At 33.8% G+C, this 18,513-nt stretch overlaps 1 protein-coding gene across 1 annotated transcript; it reads left to right on the plus strand.

Annotated features, from left to right (window-relative positions):
• Positions 1 to 17,517: 17,517 nt before the first annotated feature.
• Positions 17,518 to 17,907, plus strand: LOC110913410 (monothiol glutaredoxin-S1). The gene has a single exon (XM_022158242.1). The coding sequence runs from the start codon at positions 17,518 to 17,520 to the stop codon at positions 17,905 to 17,907; it is 390 nt and encodes a 129-aa protein (XP_022013934.1).
• The last annotated feature ends 606 nt before the right edge of the window (positions 17,908 to 18,513 follow it).

Genomic DNA, 18,513 nt, shown 5'->3' on the forward strand with positions numbered 1-18,513 from the left:
GTAAAGTGATACAGTGTTTAACCAATCGAGTCCCGGGTCACACTCCTAATCCTGACCGCACTCTTACTTCCTAACTTGTATGTGTTCTGGAGGTCGGCCCACACATACACACAAACAACACCATCAAGCCCAATAGACCGAAGCCCAACCCTTGAAGTATTACGTATACATGTAGGGCACGTATCCTGTGGTTGAAGGAGTTATAACAAAACCCTATCTTTCTCTCTTATTTCCCTGAAGATCGATGTCAATCCTGACATCCGGAGCTCCACTCCTCTTGACTCGCATGCTCTGTCTCGCACACCATAACTAGGTTAGTGTAGTTTCTATGGTCGTGATGGAATTCTTTTGATATATGTGGCTGTGTTCGGCTATGGTGTGTGTTAATCATGGTTTAAATTGTGTTGTTTAATAGACATCATGTTGAACGAAGATAAGTAGCATGAATGATATTAGATTATCCGATTATATATGATGAATATGTGTGTATGATTAGATTATTAGATGGATGCATATTGAATTCTCAGATTCCAAATAACCAAGTGGATATGTATGTAGTTTTAAAAGGGTCCAATAGTATTGAAGGTAAATGACCTCATGATAACTTTGACTAAAAAAAAAAATGGCGGCCATGTATTCATCTAATCAAACAATATATGTATTTTGATAAATTTGTCAGTAAGGATAATATGTGTGATTAGTCAATGATTAGCATGTATGTATACTTGAATAAATGTTTGCAATCATCAACTGACATGAGAAAATGGATGCACATGGTCTAGGTTATAGTATGCTAGTAAATGGATGCACATGAGTTATAAATATTCATGGTTATTTGTGCTAAATGATTTTGTCGGATGACTAGAGGAACAATTGTGAGGTTTGGTTAGGAGTTTTGCTAGATGATAATGGCTATTCGTTTAATCCAGACTATATTATGATTAAAAGTCCACGAGTAATATGTGTTCGGTTTGGGTTTGGACTCTATACATTGGGTCGGGTAGGGTGTTAACTGTTGGTCTATATATATATCTGAATGGGCCACACACCATCGGGTAATACGATTGGGATATGGGCTGCACACCGAGCCCAGATACATATACGCACTGAACGTATTGGGCCGGTACGTCTGGTGGGCTGCGAACCGGCCTGCGGGTCAATTGTTTGGGCCAAATGTACTTAGGCTACATGAACTTGAACTAATTACTCCACATTCATGTACAACAAACACACATGCTTGGGCCGGGTGTTAAGTTTCTCTTATAATTGAGTCGACCAATATTGAGGGCACTAAGGGTGTCTTAATTAGGTTGCACATTAGACTGTCTTGCTTATGTGTTCGTGAAATATGTTGATTAATTGTGTATTGCGGATTGGGTTATGTACAACGGGGTGTTTTGTTTCTGACATATTATTAGTGTAGCGTGAACGAAAGTCGTGTGATTGATATACTAGTACGTGCCCCTTAAGCAGTACTTGTGAACATGATAATATGAACTATGCTTGCTATGACATGCGTGATGATTATATGCTTGGTTATTTACTGCTTGAGCAATACGTGTGATTAGATGCGTGAACTGTGAATTCATGAAACTGATTGTCTCTGGTAATCACGATAGGATTTGATTGATCAACTGTTTAACGAGCATTTAATCTAACCGAGCAAAACGAAGGTGAGTTCACTACATTCGAGCATGCGTCCCAGTGGTTGGGGACAGTCAGTGGGTATCCCATGGGGGGGATGAGTCTTTGGGTAAAAACGAGTATATTGGTTAATATTCTCACCTATCATCTTTTGTAAGTCCCTCATCGGGTATTAGTTAGTAGCGCTACTTAGGTTTGGCACCCTCACCCCGTGCCTGTAGAGGACGGAGGTGAACTAATGACCCAGTCTGGCCCAGTACTAGATAGGAGTACGTGGGAAGGGCAGTCGTGTATTTCAGGAGCCGTCATTGTTCGGAAATGAGATATTAACAATATTACTTGCATTGGTTATTGAACGGTTTTTCACACAACGGGTAATAAACATTTTCTAAAACTGTGAACTCGCCAGCTTTGTCTGATACACGTGTTACATGCTCGCAGGTCGTTAGGTATCTTGGAATTGGGAAGCTTGCTATCTGGGAGTGCTGGAGTGGTCATGGATCGAGGCTCTCGGATTAAGATACATTTAATACATTGGTTGTAAGCGTTATTACGAAACAATTGCTGAACAACTTATTACATGCTTCCGCTACACAACTTTTGAGAATTAATATAATGTTGGCAACTTATTTTGGTAAAATAGTGTCATGACTTATTTTAATATTTATCATTGGTTCAATGTGATTGGTGGCTCGAACTCTGATGCGTGACACGCCTCGCGGAGTTTCCGCAGGTGAAATTTTGGGGGTGTTACACATATATTGTTATTCAGAGGCTTAGTTTAAGCATGTTAACACTTTTAGTCCTTCTATATTCAAAGTTTTTGATTTTTCGCAAAATTAGTCCCTCATAGTCAATGTTTGACTTCATTAGGGTTTAGTACACATGTCGATACATCATTGGACGTGATTTTACGAGGGGTTAGATATATAAATCCCAAAAATAATATATTTTCAAGATTAACTTAGAAAATATTTATAATTCCATTTTTCACCACAAAATAATATATTCTTAATTTGTTTAAGAAAATATTTATTTCCTTCAAAAATAATATATTTTCTAATAGTTCAAGAAAATATATACTTTTCTTCACTCAAAAATAATATATTTTCCTACTTGATAAAATATGATATATTTTGTAATAATTGTAAAAATCATATTTTCGTTTCTTTGGTTTCCAAAATTCCATTTAATTCATTTGCCTATATATATATATATATATATATATATATATATATATATATATATATATATATATATATATATCGTCTATACGTACGTGTTCGGTTTGTCCAATTTTTTTGGGTATCAATTATATATTTGTTTTCTTGGAATTTTGGTAATATTTTATATTACAAATTTTGTATTTTGGCGAGTTATATTATTTTCAAATCCTAAAATAATATAACTAATACACATAATATACAAGTAGCTCATAAGTGTGACATCTACATATATATTTTCCTAAATATATACTTAGTCACTTTTATTTATCAAAAATCAACCTCCAATATTTATAATCTTTGTAACAAAAATTATGGCAAATCTTTATATGAAAATCTTGATTAAAATTTACTTGTAAACACTTGTTTAAAAATTATTTTTCTAGGTGTTTAAATTTTACAAAAATTTTGCCATAGTTTCTCCTTAAAAATGGAGGTTTCCATGCTTTAAAAGCATATCATTTTCTTTTAAAATCATCATCAATCATTAACAATTCAATCAATACTTACCATGAGCCAAAATCATGCAATTTACACTACATCATGAACTTGAAATTTTGAAATAACTTGTAGTAACTTAATATGTTATTTAGTAGGTTTAGTTACCCTTTAAAACATGGTTCTTTGTTCATAAATCCCTTTCTTGTAAAATTTAGTCTTTTACAACTTACAAGATGATTTTCTAAAAATGTTTTTTCTTGTATTCTTCTTGTTAACAACATGTTTCTAGCTTTGATTTAACACTAAAAATATGATTAGTTTCTTTAAAAATCATGATCTTGTAAATCTTGTAAATAACCTTGGTTTCTTGTGAAAACTATTTTTGAAATCATCCATTTACAAGACTTATAACATGTATTCATCATCATCATACACGAAAACATCTTCATTTTCAAGTTCATGTGAAACATAAAGGATGATCGTTTTGTCTTTCACGAGATTCATCCTCTCACTTGCTAGATCATGTGTTTAATCACAATCTAGCAAGCTTCTTATGATGATCAACATCATAATCACAAGAAATCAATCATCAAGTATCACACATACACTAAAACAACATAGATTCTTATGATTTTAAGCTTTATGTGAAGGATTATCTTCTTGTTTCTTCATGATCTTTATGATTAACCACTTACATAATCTTTTAACCAACAAAAAGAGAAGTAAAATCAAGTTACAAGAGGCTTGCTACTAGCACAAGGGCTAGGGAAGAATCAAAGATGAACAAGATGTTGAAGAAGGTGGATAAAAGCTCTAGAGAATGGTCCTTCAAGCTCCAATGCCTCAAAGCTCCATAATCAAGTTCCTAGCACCTTAGAATCACCTTGGATTGCAAAAGTTTGAAGTGAAAATGGTGGTGGTGTGGGTGGTGGTTCACGGCCGAGAACAAGGAAGAAGGGAGGAGAAGTGTGAAGTTGTTTAGTGGTGAAATGAGTTTATGGAATGAACTTGTGGTTTATAATAACAAATATCCAACATTTGCATAACCCTTGTGTAATATGTTTCTAAAGCAAACAACATATCAAATAAACAATGGAAAAAAAAAATCAAGGGTGGGTCCACCCTTGGTGACCGTCGAAACAAGGGGGTATAGTTGAGTTGTGATGGTAAGTTAGATGTTTAAGTTAGATTCTAAGTATAAGAATTAGTGTTTATATGTGTTATGTAGTTATAGGATACATTATGATGTTCGGTGACCATAACTAACTCGGAAATGAAAAAACAGTGCTTCTAGTGAAAATTTGGTGTTTCGGGTAGTATCCGGTTGTTTGGTTGGTTACTGGTTCGTTAAGGTGCTAAATTACGCAGTTTAGTGTGCTTTGTGTTTCCTTTTGTGAAAGTTTTGATTCCCAACACTTAAAAATGTATTCTAGACCATTAAATCGTAATTTTGCATTATATTTTAGTGTTAATGCTGATTTTTGCTGAAAAATGCATAATTCTGCAGTTTTTGTGAGTTTTAGGCACTTTCCGGTACTTAAACTATCTTTAGGAAGGCAGTTTTATGATCCTTACTTTCCTACACACTATACTAGTGTAACTCTTGGTTTCGGGCTCATTCTGTGTCTTAACATCATGTTTGTCTGAGTACTGTATTCCCGTCAGTATTTCTAGTTCGTCTGATAACTGTGCTAACTTTGTTTCGTGCACTAATCGGATCATAATGTGTTGCATGCAATAATGATATGAGATCATGAAACATGTAATGCGCTCGTATGTATATGACAATAATCAGAAATCATTCATGCCATTAATTCAAGCCAAGCACAGTTATTAAAGCACAAATTACTATTTAACATGTACATAATTACATGGAAAATTGACGGTTGTCACATATTCATCAAGAACAAAGCTCACATGATGACATATCACTGTCATCAGTCTCTTTTTCTTGAATATTTGTCCATCTCATTCAGCAAAAGATTATAGAGATAACCCCTCAGAGAAGAATCCATTCAGTGAAAGCTTTACCATTTGTGGTTATTTTAACTAACTTTTTGGCATTTTAAAGTGAGTGGTTTCTAGAGAACATGGCGTTTGTTTTTCTGGGTGTGATCAATTCATTGTGTATAGACCCCTCTCTTATTTGAGTTTTTTGGCGCGTAGTTTAGGCGGGATTTTTATTATAATAAATGATAGTAATAAAGTAACCGTCTTTTCAGTTACTGTGTGTATTTACTGTTTTGTTCAGCTTTAGCAGTTTCTAGGGTGATAGACATCCCATCTTCCAAGTTTGGCGTTTTTTTAAATGGCGTTATGCGGATCAGGATGACAAAATACAATAACGGAGAAAATATTAAGCAGGAATTTTTTTTATTTTTGGCGTTTTGTAAGCAATAACTTTTTGTAGTAGTTTTTTGGCGTGTTGCAAATAAATAGAGAAATATATAATTTAATTATCTTAAAAAAAGAAGATTACACAGAAGAAAACTAACCAAAAAAAATTAAAACTATTCGTCAGAAGGTACTTTATCCGAGAAGTATCCATCACTTGCGTCATCTCTTCTTCCTCGGAGTCTTCATCTAGACCTTCATCCATGTCATCACCTTCACTTTCATCGGCTTCTTGTTCCTGAAGATTCTGAAGCCTCCATTTGTACATGTCTTACATTAACGCCACTTTTGAATCCATTTCTGTGTTCAAACAAGTGGCATTATGCAATTCTTCCATGAACCCAAGCCCCAGCTTTGTCATGATGTTTTCAAGCCAGTAGTCTTCCTACTCTCCGTTGTCGTATATAACGGTCACCATGTTTGTTTCATCATAAAAACGCCATGATGTCATGACAGGGTCCGGCTTTACAACTGCTTTCATTGGTCCAAATTTCCTTGTTAATGCTTTCATAAGCATATGTGTTTCATGGCATTCGTTATCCAGAGCAATGCCAAGAGATAGAATACCCCTTTGTACCTCTTCTTCCATCTTCAAAATTGCCTTGATCGTCCTAACATACACCCTCCTGTTGTCAAAACGTAGGACGAATCACCTGATTGCCAGAGTGTATCTCCGCCAAACAATAGTTGCCATTTTTGGCGTTTTGGTTAAATTAGCGTCTTTGGTTAAAGATGTTTTTGTAGAAATGATAGATTGAAGTGATTATGGAAGCGATGTTTTACGTCGTTTATATAATGATGTTTTTGGCACGTAATTTAGGAGGGAATTTCTTCTAATCAATGTTAATAACTGAATTCCAGTTACTGTGTTGTTTCCTCTTCTTGTAATCTCCAATGCGTTTTATCACTAATTTTTGGCGTTTTGTATTTAATGGCGTTTTATTTTTTTGAATGGCGTGTTATCATTTTTATTGGCGTTTTTAATTTGATCGGTAAAAGACCCTTTTACCCTTAATGAAGCGCGTCCCACATAATAAAATTGATGTTATTTACGAAAACGACACCGCGCAATCTAGTCCATGGATTGTTTTGATCTAACGATCCATATCTGTTCTCACCGTTCTTACACTTTCCCTCGTTTTCTCTAAATCCTGACCCTATATATATATATATATATATATATATATATATATATAGAAACGGGATCAGGAGAAAACGCTCAAAAGTGTGAGAACGGTGAGAACGCATCCTGGTCCAACACGTGTCACGCGACATAGAGAAGGGCGGAGGGGCTTTTTTGTCCTTTCATATTTCTTTTTTTAAACGCGTGTCACATCACCTTTCCATTTTTTTGGCGTTTAATAAATACGCGGCATTTTTATTGTTTTTAGATCAGGATCATAGTAAATATTTTGGCGTTTTAAGTATGTTTGCCATTTTTACTGTTTTTAGATCACGATGTAGGCCTATAATGTAAAAAACATCAGTAATTTTTTTATTTTCTTGATGTTTTTTTTCTATCAAGTGTTGTGCCATGTAGGATACAGGCCTATAATGTGACAGGCAATTATGGCGTTTTGAAAAGATAAATAAATTCAATTTTCCATGTAGTGGCTTTTAATATAATAAATGTTTGTCAGTAATGTTATCGTCTCTTCATTTTACTGTTTAGCAATTACTGTTTCGTTCAATTTCATCTGTCAGTTAGTGTTGATTTTTCAGTAATAATTTGTTTGGCGTTTTATATAGCAACATCGTGCTTTGCTTGCATCCGTTCTGTCAATTTTCACACTATCAGGCGTTTTATTGTTTGTAGTTTTTGGCGTTTTATACTCAATTTTTTTATTAGTAGAGAATTAGATAATAAACAACAGTGAATTAGATAACAAACAATAGAAAATGAAAAAAAAATTAAAAATTATAATCTAATTTTTCATCCAAATCTTCACTATCATCAGCCTCTTCTACTTTAACCTTTTTGGCGTTTTGAACCTGTTTTTGAATACCTTATGTATATCCTTATTTTCCTACATAACGCCCGTCTTTAGAAGATGCTTATTTTTTGTGGCATCCTTTATTGTGGGTTGATATGTACTTATTTGATGACATGTTGAAGACCAACTCCTGCTCTAATGTATTGATCCCTTCATGCCATCAATATATCCATCAAGAACAAAGTGACATGATGACACATCCTAGTCTCTTTTTCTTGAATATTTGTCCATCTCATTCAGCAAAAACTTATAGAGATACCCACCTCAAAGAAGAATCCATTCAGTGAAACTTCATTTAGAACAATACTCAATATAGAAGAAACGAGGTTCCGCATCTGTGGCTTTTTTAATTATTATATTTGGCGTTTTTAAAGTGAATGGTTTCTAGGAAATATGGCGTTGTTTTTGGTTTGTGATCAGTTGATTATGCAGAGACGTCTCTCTTATAGGATGTTTTTGGCGCGTAGTTTAGGTGGGATTTTATTTAAAAGAAATGATATTAATAAAGTAGTCGTCTTTTCAGTTACTGTGTATTTTTACTGTTTTTTTTTTCAGCTTTTTATGAGTTTTTAGGGTCATAGACTTTCCATCTCCTAAGCTTGGCGTTTTTTATTGGCTTTAAGTAGTTTTTGGCGTTTTTTTTTCATTTTTAGCTTTTAATAATACTTCTGCAAATTACTTTTATTATAGTTTGGGAGTTTTTGGCGTTTTACTGCATTATGGTGTTTCACAAGCATTATGACTGTTTGGCGTTTTATTAATATAATGTATTTTTTTATTCTAAGTTGAAAGATACATAACAAACAACAGAAAAAGAAAATTAAAAAAATAAAAATAGAAACAATTCATCTTCCAAATCTTCACTGTCATTAGTCTCTTTCTTCTTTGAAACATGTTCACTGGCGGTTTGGCTTTGTCATGCTTGTGTTTTTGTGGTCATTTGGAAAGACAAAATGACATGAGTTTTTTGTTTAAATATGTATCTTCAAACCACTCATCAGTGTCATTCGACTCTTCATGGCATTATAATATTCATCAATAACAAAACACAAAAAATGACATAAGTCTGACACCAGCATCTTTTTATTTATGATTTGTCCATCTCATGCAGCAAAATGTTATTTGAGTCACAGCACCTCAGGGAAAAATGCATTCTCCGAAACTTTGGCGTAGAATAATATTGAATATACAAGAAACGATATTTTCCGTTTTTGGCGTCTTACTGAGGAAATAGTGTATATGAAAGAAATGTCGATTTTTTGGAATCTTTTAATGTATAAGTGTTTTGGCGTTTTCTTAGATGATTGGTATATAGTAAAATATGGCGTTTTTTGAGTAGGTGTGTTTGATGTTTTGTGGTTTTTGGCGTTTGTAAGATGAATGGTATATAGTAGGAAATATGGCGTTTGAGGTTCTAAGGGGTGTGATTTTATGTCTGAGATGTTTTTTTATATAGGGATGTGTTTTGGTCCGTAATAGCGTTTTATTCAATAGTTTGGCATTTTGATATAGAAGTGTAAAGACCTTTTTACCCTTAATGAAGCGCGTCCACTTAATAGAATTCGTGTTATTTACGAAAACGCCACCGCGCCAATCTAGTCCATAGATTGTTTTGATCGGACGATCCATAAGCGTTCTCACCGTTCTCACACTTTCCACCGTTTTCTCTAAATCCTGACCCTATATATATAGGATTAGGTTCAAATGTGAACAACTTCTCTAGAGTGAACTGTGTGAACTGATCTCTGGGCCCTTGATTTTTATGATCTTGAGATTTATATGAGTGTCATGATGGTAATTATGTGGTTAATTTTTTTCCATTTAATTAAATACAAAAAGGGTATATGTGTAATTTCCATCTTAAATTGCTTTCATAAATCCCGTTCTCTCTCACAAATCAAGTAATCAATATATTCAACCCTAGATCAGGAATCATCAACCGCCGGCCACCAACCATCTCGTTCTTCATCTTCTCCCCGTAAACCAGCAACCATCTCGTTCTTCATCTTTTCCGGCAAGCCACTCCACATAACCCCCCAACCTTCCTTCTTTCTATACTGCACATATACAACTCAGAACAACGATCAGAGAGAGATCGAGCGGCAGGAGAAAGGGAGAGAGAAAGAGAAAAGCGGGATCTGATGTTTATCGCCGGTGATAAAACGGTGGTCCTGATCTAATTTTCGACGGTGGTCTCTCACATTCACAGCCGTTTTATCATTGGAATCGAAGCCATATCTGATGTTTATCGCCAGAATCGAATAAAACTAATGTTCGTCGTTTTATCGCCGGAATCGAAGATATCAAGCTTTGATGGTGGTCCAGATCTTCGCCGGATCGTTGCTGAGTCTTTCAGATCTTCGCCGCCGATGATGAAGTTGGAATCGATAGAGGTTGCTGAGTTTTTTTGGTCTCTCCAGCATTGATCCGACGAAATTAGTTGCTGAGTTTTTTTGTTCAATTTTGATGTTGCTCTGTTTTTTAATGCGATGTACACATGTGTATTCTGGTTTTGCTCTGTTTAAATGCGATGTACACATGTGTATTCTGATTTTGCTCTGTTTAAATGCGATGTACACATGTGTATTCTGAGTTTGCCATGTTTTTGATGCGATGTACACATGTGTATATCGCCTGTTTTTGTGATATCTCAGAATTTTTTGTATTGAATGTTGATGTACACTTGTGAATTACTGTACACATATGTACGATGCTGAGTACATATGCATACTGTTCTATTTATATCCAAGTACATGTGAATACCGTTGAAATATGGAGGTTACGTTGATCTTAAAAATCAAAATTTGAATTCTGGTGATTAAATCTGAAAAAATAAAATTGAGATAAAAGATATTGTGGATAATGAATTTAAAATAGGAAAGATATTGTGGATAATGAATTTAAAATAGGAAAGATGTAACTAAATTCAATTATTAAAATAATGATTTAAATCTAATTTTTTATATAATTACAATCCTACCCTTAACAACCAAAAAGGAAATCAAGGGTCCAGATCAGTTCACACAGTTCACTTCACTTTTGGGAGGTTGTTCACTCTAGAACCCTACCCTATATATATATATATATATATACATACATAGATTGAGGTTCCTGTAAAAAAGACCAAAAATTATTAGAAGGGTAAGAAAGAAACTCAGTCATTAGATCTTTTGATCTAATGGTTGAGATCAATAGGGACCAAATTGTAAAATGTTTTTATTAGTTTGGACTGATTTGAAAACTGTATGGGCAATTGTGTCTTTTATATCCACCTGAAAATAGGAAACTGTAATCAATTCCCTAAAATTACGAATTCTCTGTCTTCTTCCAGAATTCGAATCGTCCTCCTCCTTCTTCCTGAATCCGGATCATCGTCATCAATAATCCATCTCGAATATTCATCATCATCAGTTTACATCTCGAATCATCATCATCGATACAACAGCATCAACATCTCCGAATCAGACCTGCTGGACACCACCGAATAACCATCGCACGCCACCCACCTGCTCTGATCGGTTCCCAACGAGAATCACTCAAGTTGTCGCACCTTCGCCACCGGTCCGACCACTCCCCATCGTGTCGTTGCTGTTTCAGACGCCCACCATTACGGGGTTGTAGTGTTATACAGTGTTATAATAGGGTAATATGGTGTTATATATAATTCATAGTGTGTTATAGTGTGTAGTGTTATATCTTTTTTTGTAGTGTTATGTACTTATTACATTGTTATGAACTATTGAATGGTGTTTTGCAGTGTCTTTAATAGTGTTATATATTATTGAATGGTGTTATATACTTATTGAATGGTGTTATATAATTATTGAATGGTGTTATATATACTTATTGAATTGTGTTATATAATTATTGAATGGTGTTATATATGTGCTGAATGGTGATTTTACAGTGTCATTCGTAGTTTTTTATAGAGATCTTTTAGAATGGTGTTATATACTTATCGAATGGTGTTATATACTTACTGAATGGTGTTATAAATTATTGAATGTTGTTATATACGTGTTGAATGGTAGTTGCAGTGTTATTCGTAGTGTTTTTATAGAGATCTTTAAAATGGTTGTTATATACTATTTGAAGAGTGTTATATACTTATTGAATGGTGTTATATAATTATTGAATTGTGTTATATATGTGCTAAATGGTGTTTGCAGTGTTATTCGTAGTGTTTTATAGAGATCTTTAAAAAACGTATTCCTATAAATTAGGGTGGCGGTTATGGAAGGTTTTGAATTAATTAAATCAATGATAAAATTACTTGTATACCCTTTTGAATTAATTTAGATTTAGGACACATGTCACCTCCACAATATTTCTCACACTTCTCACATTTTAACCTTTTTTACAATAACCTTACCCTATATATATATATATATATATATAGGGGATGGTTCAAATGAAAACCACTTTTATTGTGAAAACTCGAAAACTAACAAAAAAAGCCTAAAAAACACACAAAAATTTTTTTTTCAACTTTTTTTTATAAAAATCGCTAGTTTTTATATATAAAAAAAACTTTTTTTCAAAAAAAAAAAAAAAAAATTTGTGTAGTGCACATGTGTAATAATACACATGTGTAGTACACATACATATCTGCAGTATTACACATGTGCACTACACAAAATTTTTTTTTTTTTTTTTTGAATTTTTTTTTATATTAAAAAACCTGCGAAATTTTGATTGCAAAAAAAAAATTAAAAAAAAAAATTGTATCTTTTTTTGGCTTTTTTTAATTAGTTTTCGAGTTTTCACAATAACTAGTGGTTTTCATTTGAACCTTCCCCTATATATATATATATATATATATATATATATATATATATATATATATATATATATAAAATTACAAGAAAAAAAACATTTAAAGGTTAATGTAGTATTCATAGTAGCTCTATTTTATAATACATAACGTGTGGGATTACTCGTGTTCCACGGCATGCCGATGAAAATTCAGTCAGTATCATTCGGCTTGTTATGATACCCGCACTCATTATAAAAACCGAAAGAAAAAACCCAAATATCTAAAGTTATAATATGCCCAAACGGATAATGACATGTGTCTTACATCGATCGAAAATCATAAAAAAATATCGTTTTAGTATAACGATATTGTTATCGATGTTTGGTCGGTGAGGTGCGTCAGGGTATCGACACGATACTGACACTCAAAAAATAAATACACTATTTTTAATACAATTTTGTTGTCAACAAAATTTATAAAGAACTAAAGATAACCTTATATTTAATTTTTAAAAAGTTCAAGAGCACAAGTTATAAAAAGAAAACAAAATTTATAAAGAACTAAACACAACCTTATTTCATTTTTTAAAAGTTCAAGAGCGCAAGTTATCAAAAGAAAAACAAATGAAATAGATTAAAAATGTATATTACGAGTAGACGCAAACTCGCGCGTTACAGCAGAATGTTGATTATAATTTCTCATTTGTTAACAAAAACCAATTAGCCTCTAGTCTAAGTTGGAATTGAAATGTTTAATATGAGACTCACCTTTGATTCGTTCCAATACGTTACAAAACATCATAGTTCTTAAAATAATGACCACCTAAATTATATATATTAAATATGTTATAGATAAGGCCTTGTGTAGTGGGGCTCCATCTCACCTCATAAAGCCCCATAAAGCCCTTGAACACCATTACGGGGGGCTTTATGAGATGAAAATGGGGGGAGGGCGCTACTTTTTTCACGGCGTTTTGTTGTTTCCATTTTCCACTTTGGTCCCTGCATTTTACACTTTGGTCCCTGCATTAAAACACTTTGGTCCCTGCATTTTACACTTTGGTCCCTGCATTTTACACTTTGGTTATGATGAGGTAGGGGCTTTATGACTACGGGCTCTAGTGACATAAAGCCCCTGTGTGACGTGGCACGACACGTGTCGCATAACGCCCACAAAAGGGCTTTATGACTACACATGACCTAAGAGATTCATGGAATGAAATCAGTACATCACATAAAGCTAATCACAATTTACACAATCCTGATCGCGAAAACAAAAGATTTATGTACGCAAACCTAATCATAATTTACGTTTTGAAAATAAAAATAAAATAAAATAAAATTACATGTATAACTATTAGAAGTTAGTAAGGAAACACAATATTATACACTACTTTTAATATAAAAAATCCTAATTATCTAAGTATTTTTATTGTCATGTTAAACAAAACACACTTATGTCCAAATTCCAGTAAATAAAGAAAAACATGAGTCATATTCCATGACATCAAAAGAAACGGAAATATATCAAGTGGCGTTTTGGTTGCGGGTGAAACAATAGAATTAACGATTTAGCAAGTTTCATTAGAAAATCGTCCAATGTATGAAATCTTTTCTTGTCAACATGAAATAAAGGAAGATTTTAACATAAATACGAGAAATAAATATGAAAATATTTTATATGTTTTTATGTATGATACCTAGAACTAAAAAGCATAGAGGAAGCATCAAAATCATCACAAAACAATACAAATGTTTGCTTAAAAATTCTAACAATTTTTGCAATTCATATCTAGGCCACTTTCTTCACAAAACCAACTAAAATCAAATTGCAAGTAGCAAACTCATTCATAACAGAAATTCATCCATGAAAGTAATACTTAACCTATATTCAATAAAGGAACACATTAACATCCAATCTTCGGAATCAAATTTAACGTAGAAACCATAAAACGTAAATCAAACAAAATGATAAGAATTCACTTGCTACTAAGGATTAACGCTAATATCGACCGAATAGTTGTATAATGACGACCGTCATCATCCAACAGGGTTTTTATCCAACCTTAATTCCAAAATTCCGTTTCATTTTTCAATGAACGATTAATATTGATCCACACAAATTCCTTTTATTTTATCAATAGAAGATTAATATTGATCCACTAACGACTTGTTATTGTAGGTGTTGTGTCGCTTTGTCGAAGTTGTCTTCCTCGACTTCTCTCCATTCTCCTCCGCTATGCAAGATTTCAATATGGAAATCTCGTTTCATATAAAAACGCTACAGTAATCTAAGCGACACATACTTCACTCTCTGACACTTTCAAGAAGCGACGGTAATCTGGCGCCTATACTTCACTCCGACAGTTACAAACCGTCTAAACATTTCAACAATCAAACTGCAAGTATCTTAAAAAAAACATATAACATAAGCCGCCATTATCACCATCTCCACCTAGCCTGATTCTTGCCCTCTAATACAGCAGACCAAGATAACTCATAAGATCTCCAAACTCTACCCTTCCGTCACCGTCTCCATCCATCGCCTTAAACACATCCTCCAACACGTTGCGGTTACCGGCAACATCGAACCGATTACATCATCATCGGCATCTGTGTATGAAGTTTTGAGATCTTCCTCGCTGATCTTGCCGCGACGTCCATGATCTTGAATGTTGACAGCAGCCAACACGGAAGATCATGTCAGACATATAGTGACGGTAGTTTTTGTGGTTTGGAATGAGACCGATAACGTGGTGGTTGAAGAACGGGAAGTTGGGAGATTGTTCATCGGATTTTAAAGATTTTTGTTGGAGACGGTTAGGAGAATCTCAACATTCGTGTCGGTTCATTACTTGTTCTCATATCTCATGCAACATAACCGTCGGAGAAGGTGGCGTTAAATATTTAATTAAATTAGGTAAAAATCAAAATGTGGGAGCCGTGATAGGCTAACATGTGGAAGCGGTTATGTTGGTTTTAATGAAAAGGTGGGAAAAAACTTGAGAGAAGATATGTCTAGCGGTGTGTGCAAGAGTTTATAGAAGTGGAACCGGCGACACTTATAATTAAACTTTAACTATTAATTAATATGTAAAAAAAGAGAAAGCAAGGTGGGAAAATAAAAGGGGAATGGGCGCATACTGGAGTTGAACCGACATTAAATCAGAGGTGAATACATATGATCACCAGAGAGACGGTTTACATTTTGTGAATTAAAAGCTTTAGAATAAGTATATGAAAGCATGTTACTAAGGTGTTTTAAAAATATTAAATGGTAGTGCAAGGGGTTTAAAAAATTACATTCTAAGTAAAGAAATTCATTATTCTAATAATGAAAATACAATAAAAAATCAAGCTATAGTAAATCCTGCTTGTTTTTATATTAAATCAAGCTATTGTAGATCCTGCTTGTTTTTAATTTAGATATAACGTGTAATGATTTTTATATAAAAGCAGTGGTAAATTTTCAACTTTTAAATAGATGCGGAAAGTTAAAAAAAAAAAAAAAAAAAATACCGTGTCACGCTCAACGTCCCCAATTAATAAAAGTGATGCTCAACTGAGCCATTTAGCAAGCTAAACACCGTGTCACGCACTCACGCTCAACGTCCCCAAAAGCCAACTGTACCGATTATGGCATTTTCTATCTCGAACTCGAAGGTCCGAATAATATTAGCTCCTCATGTTTTTTATGAGTTATCAACTTGTATTCTTTTCGAATCCAGAAAATGGCATTTATAAAACGTACAAGATATGCCCTTGTAGATTACAATCCCCTCTATATTCTAGTTTTGTGGCATGGAGAATAAAGAATGTCAAACAAAGTTCCCCACAATAATATGTACCCAAAGACATCCCTGCAAACTAAAAGTCATTAATAAATATAAAGAAGTGCATAACCTTGTAGCAACGTCACAACAATTTTGGTTATGGCACACATTTAAAAGCACCATCATGCCTCAGCTATTTAAATGTATAGATCGATGAATGGAATCAACCAAGTGTATTTATTCCTGAATCAGGGCCGGCTCCATAGGCATGGCAACCTAGGCATGGGCCTAGAGCCACCAAAAAGTAAGGGCCTCCAAGATAATAATAATAATATAATACACAATAACAATATATTTATATAAACTTTAAAAGACAATGTCGGTGACCAATAGAATTGTGCCAACCGACTTGGGTTTTACTTTAAGTAACTTAAAAATGCGTTTTGGTATGTAATTTGGCTTTGGTCCAGATGGTTAGTATTTTCTAGGCCTAACTGTTGATATGAGTTCGAATTTGCTTGGTCTCTTTGGGCAGATTTTTCACTGTGCTTTTTATGTGTATGCTTTTTTTTTTTTCGTGACTCCACAAGGGTATAATCGACGTAAATTTAGTTTGGAAATGAGTCGGGTTTTGTTTATCTTTTTTTGTATTTTCTTTTATTATGTAAGTTTTTTTTCGTGAATCCGCAATTCTATAACAGACGTAAATTTAGTTTGGAAACGAGTTGAGTTGATTATGGTTTATACATTATCACGCCAGGTATGACGCCGCCGCAACGCGTGTCGGGTAAAAAACTAGTTAAACTAATTGATGAAGACAAGTATCTCATTTTCACCTTATACTAAAAACATCCCGCCGTTCAAAAAAAAAAAAAGAAAAACTAAAAACATCCCATTTCAACCAACCTCGTTTTAATCCATTAACCTACCTTGATCATGATTGTGTTGACTTTACACATGCTAAAACCTACATTAACCAACTACTTTTCGATCATTCTAAGATCACTAAAGGAACATCAAGAATCAAGTCCCGTTAAAAGTGTTCCTTATTCAGATAAAGAATTAATATATATGGTTATATTGTCCTTATTTGCTTTACTCAACATGTAGCATAGTCACATTGTGCATACCACTATTCAAATATTCAGATTTGTGATTTGATGTTACATGAGACAAGTAACGACAAGGTTACAATCCAAAGTAACCATGCATACCATCGCCATTTCAGAAATTATCCTAATGCATGGATCGAATCCCGCATCACCAACTAAAAACATGTATAAATACACTATAATGGGGATCAAACTATACACAATCCAACCTTTGTACATTCATAGTGAAACTCCAAAAGCCTTAATCATCATACATATAAAGATGACCACGGTGGCAAGTCTGTTGTCTGAGAATCCAGTTGTGGTATTCAGCAAAACAACATGTTTTATAAGCCACTCGATCGTAGAACTCATTAGAAAATTCGGGGCTAACCCTATGATATATGAGCTTGATGAGCTTCCTAGTGGGAGTAGAATAGAAAGAGAGTTAATAGAGTTTGGATGCAACCCTAGTGTGCCTGCTGTGTTCATAGGGAAGAAGCTTATTGGTGGTGCTAATGAGCTGATCAGCCTCAATTTGCAAAGCAAGCTTAGACCACTACTCATCAATGCTAATGCTATATGGATGTAGGGTGTATTGGAAGAAAGTTTAACAATATACCAACTCTACAGGTTTAGCATATCTACTATACTAAAGTGTTTTGTAATCTCTGGTATTACATAGGATCTTATCTAGTTGAGAATAATTTCACATGCCTATGGCATATACTTGGTAATGTAGCCTGCTTTTGTAAACAAGTTCAGAGGGATGTATTTCTAATGAGCTATGTATTTGTAAGTTCAAATTAATGGATAAATTATAGAATTGGAAAAATAAGATTACCTAAAAACATAACATATCAACTGTATTCGATGGGTCAAAAGTGGCCTATCTTATCTGATGGGTCAAAAGTGGCCTATCTTATCTTAATAATGCATAGATGAAACTAGCTCATTAGTTACATTGAAATTGATATCATTGAAATGAAAGAATCAGTTACAAATGATTTATCTAAAGAATACCATAGAATATGAAAAGTCAGCTATAAAGCTATTTGTTATGGTTAATGCTATTTGAGAGGCATTTTCCGTCATATCAGCATTATAACGCCAGCCATTTGAGAGGCATTTTCCGCCATATCAGCATTATAACGCCCCTTAAAAATATGTAATGGTTAACCCCTTAATGGCCTCATTA

This window comes from Helianthus annuus, chromosome 15 (assembly GCF_002127325.2).
Source record: "Helianthus annuus cultivar XRQ/B chromosome 15, HanXRQr2.0-SUNRISE, whole genome shotgun sequence".
Lineage (NCBI taxonomy): Eukaryota > Viridiplantae > Streptophyta > Magnoliopsida > Asterales > Asteraceae > Helianthus > Helianthus annuus.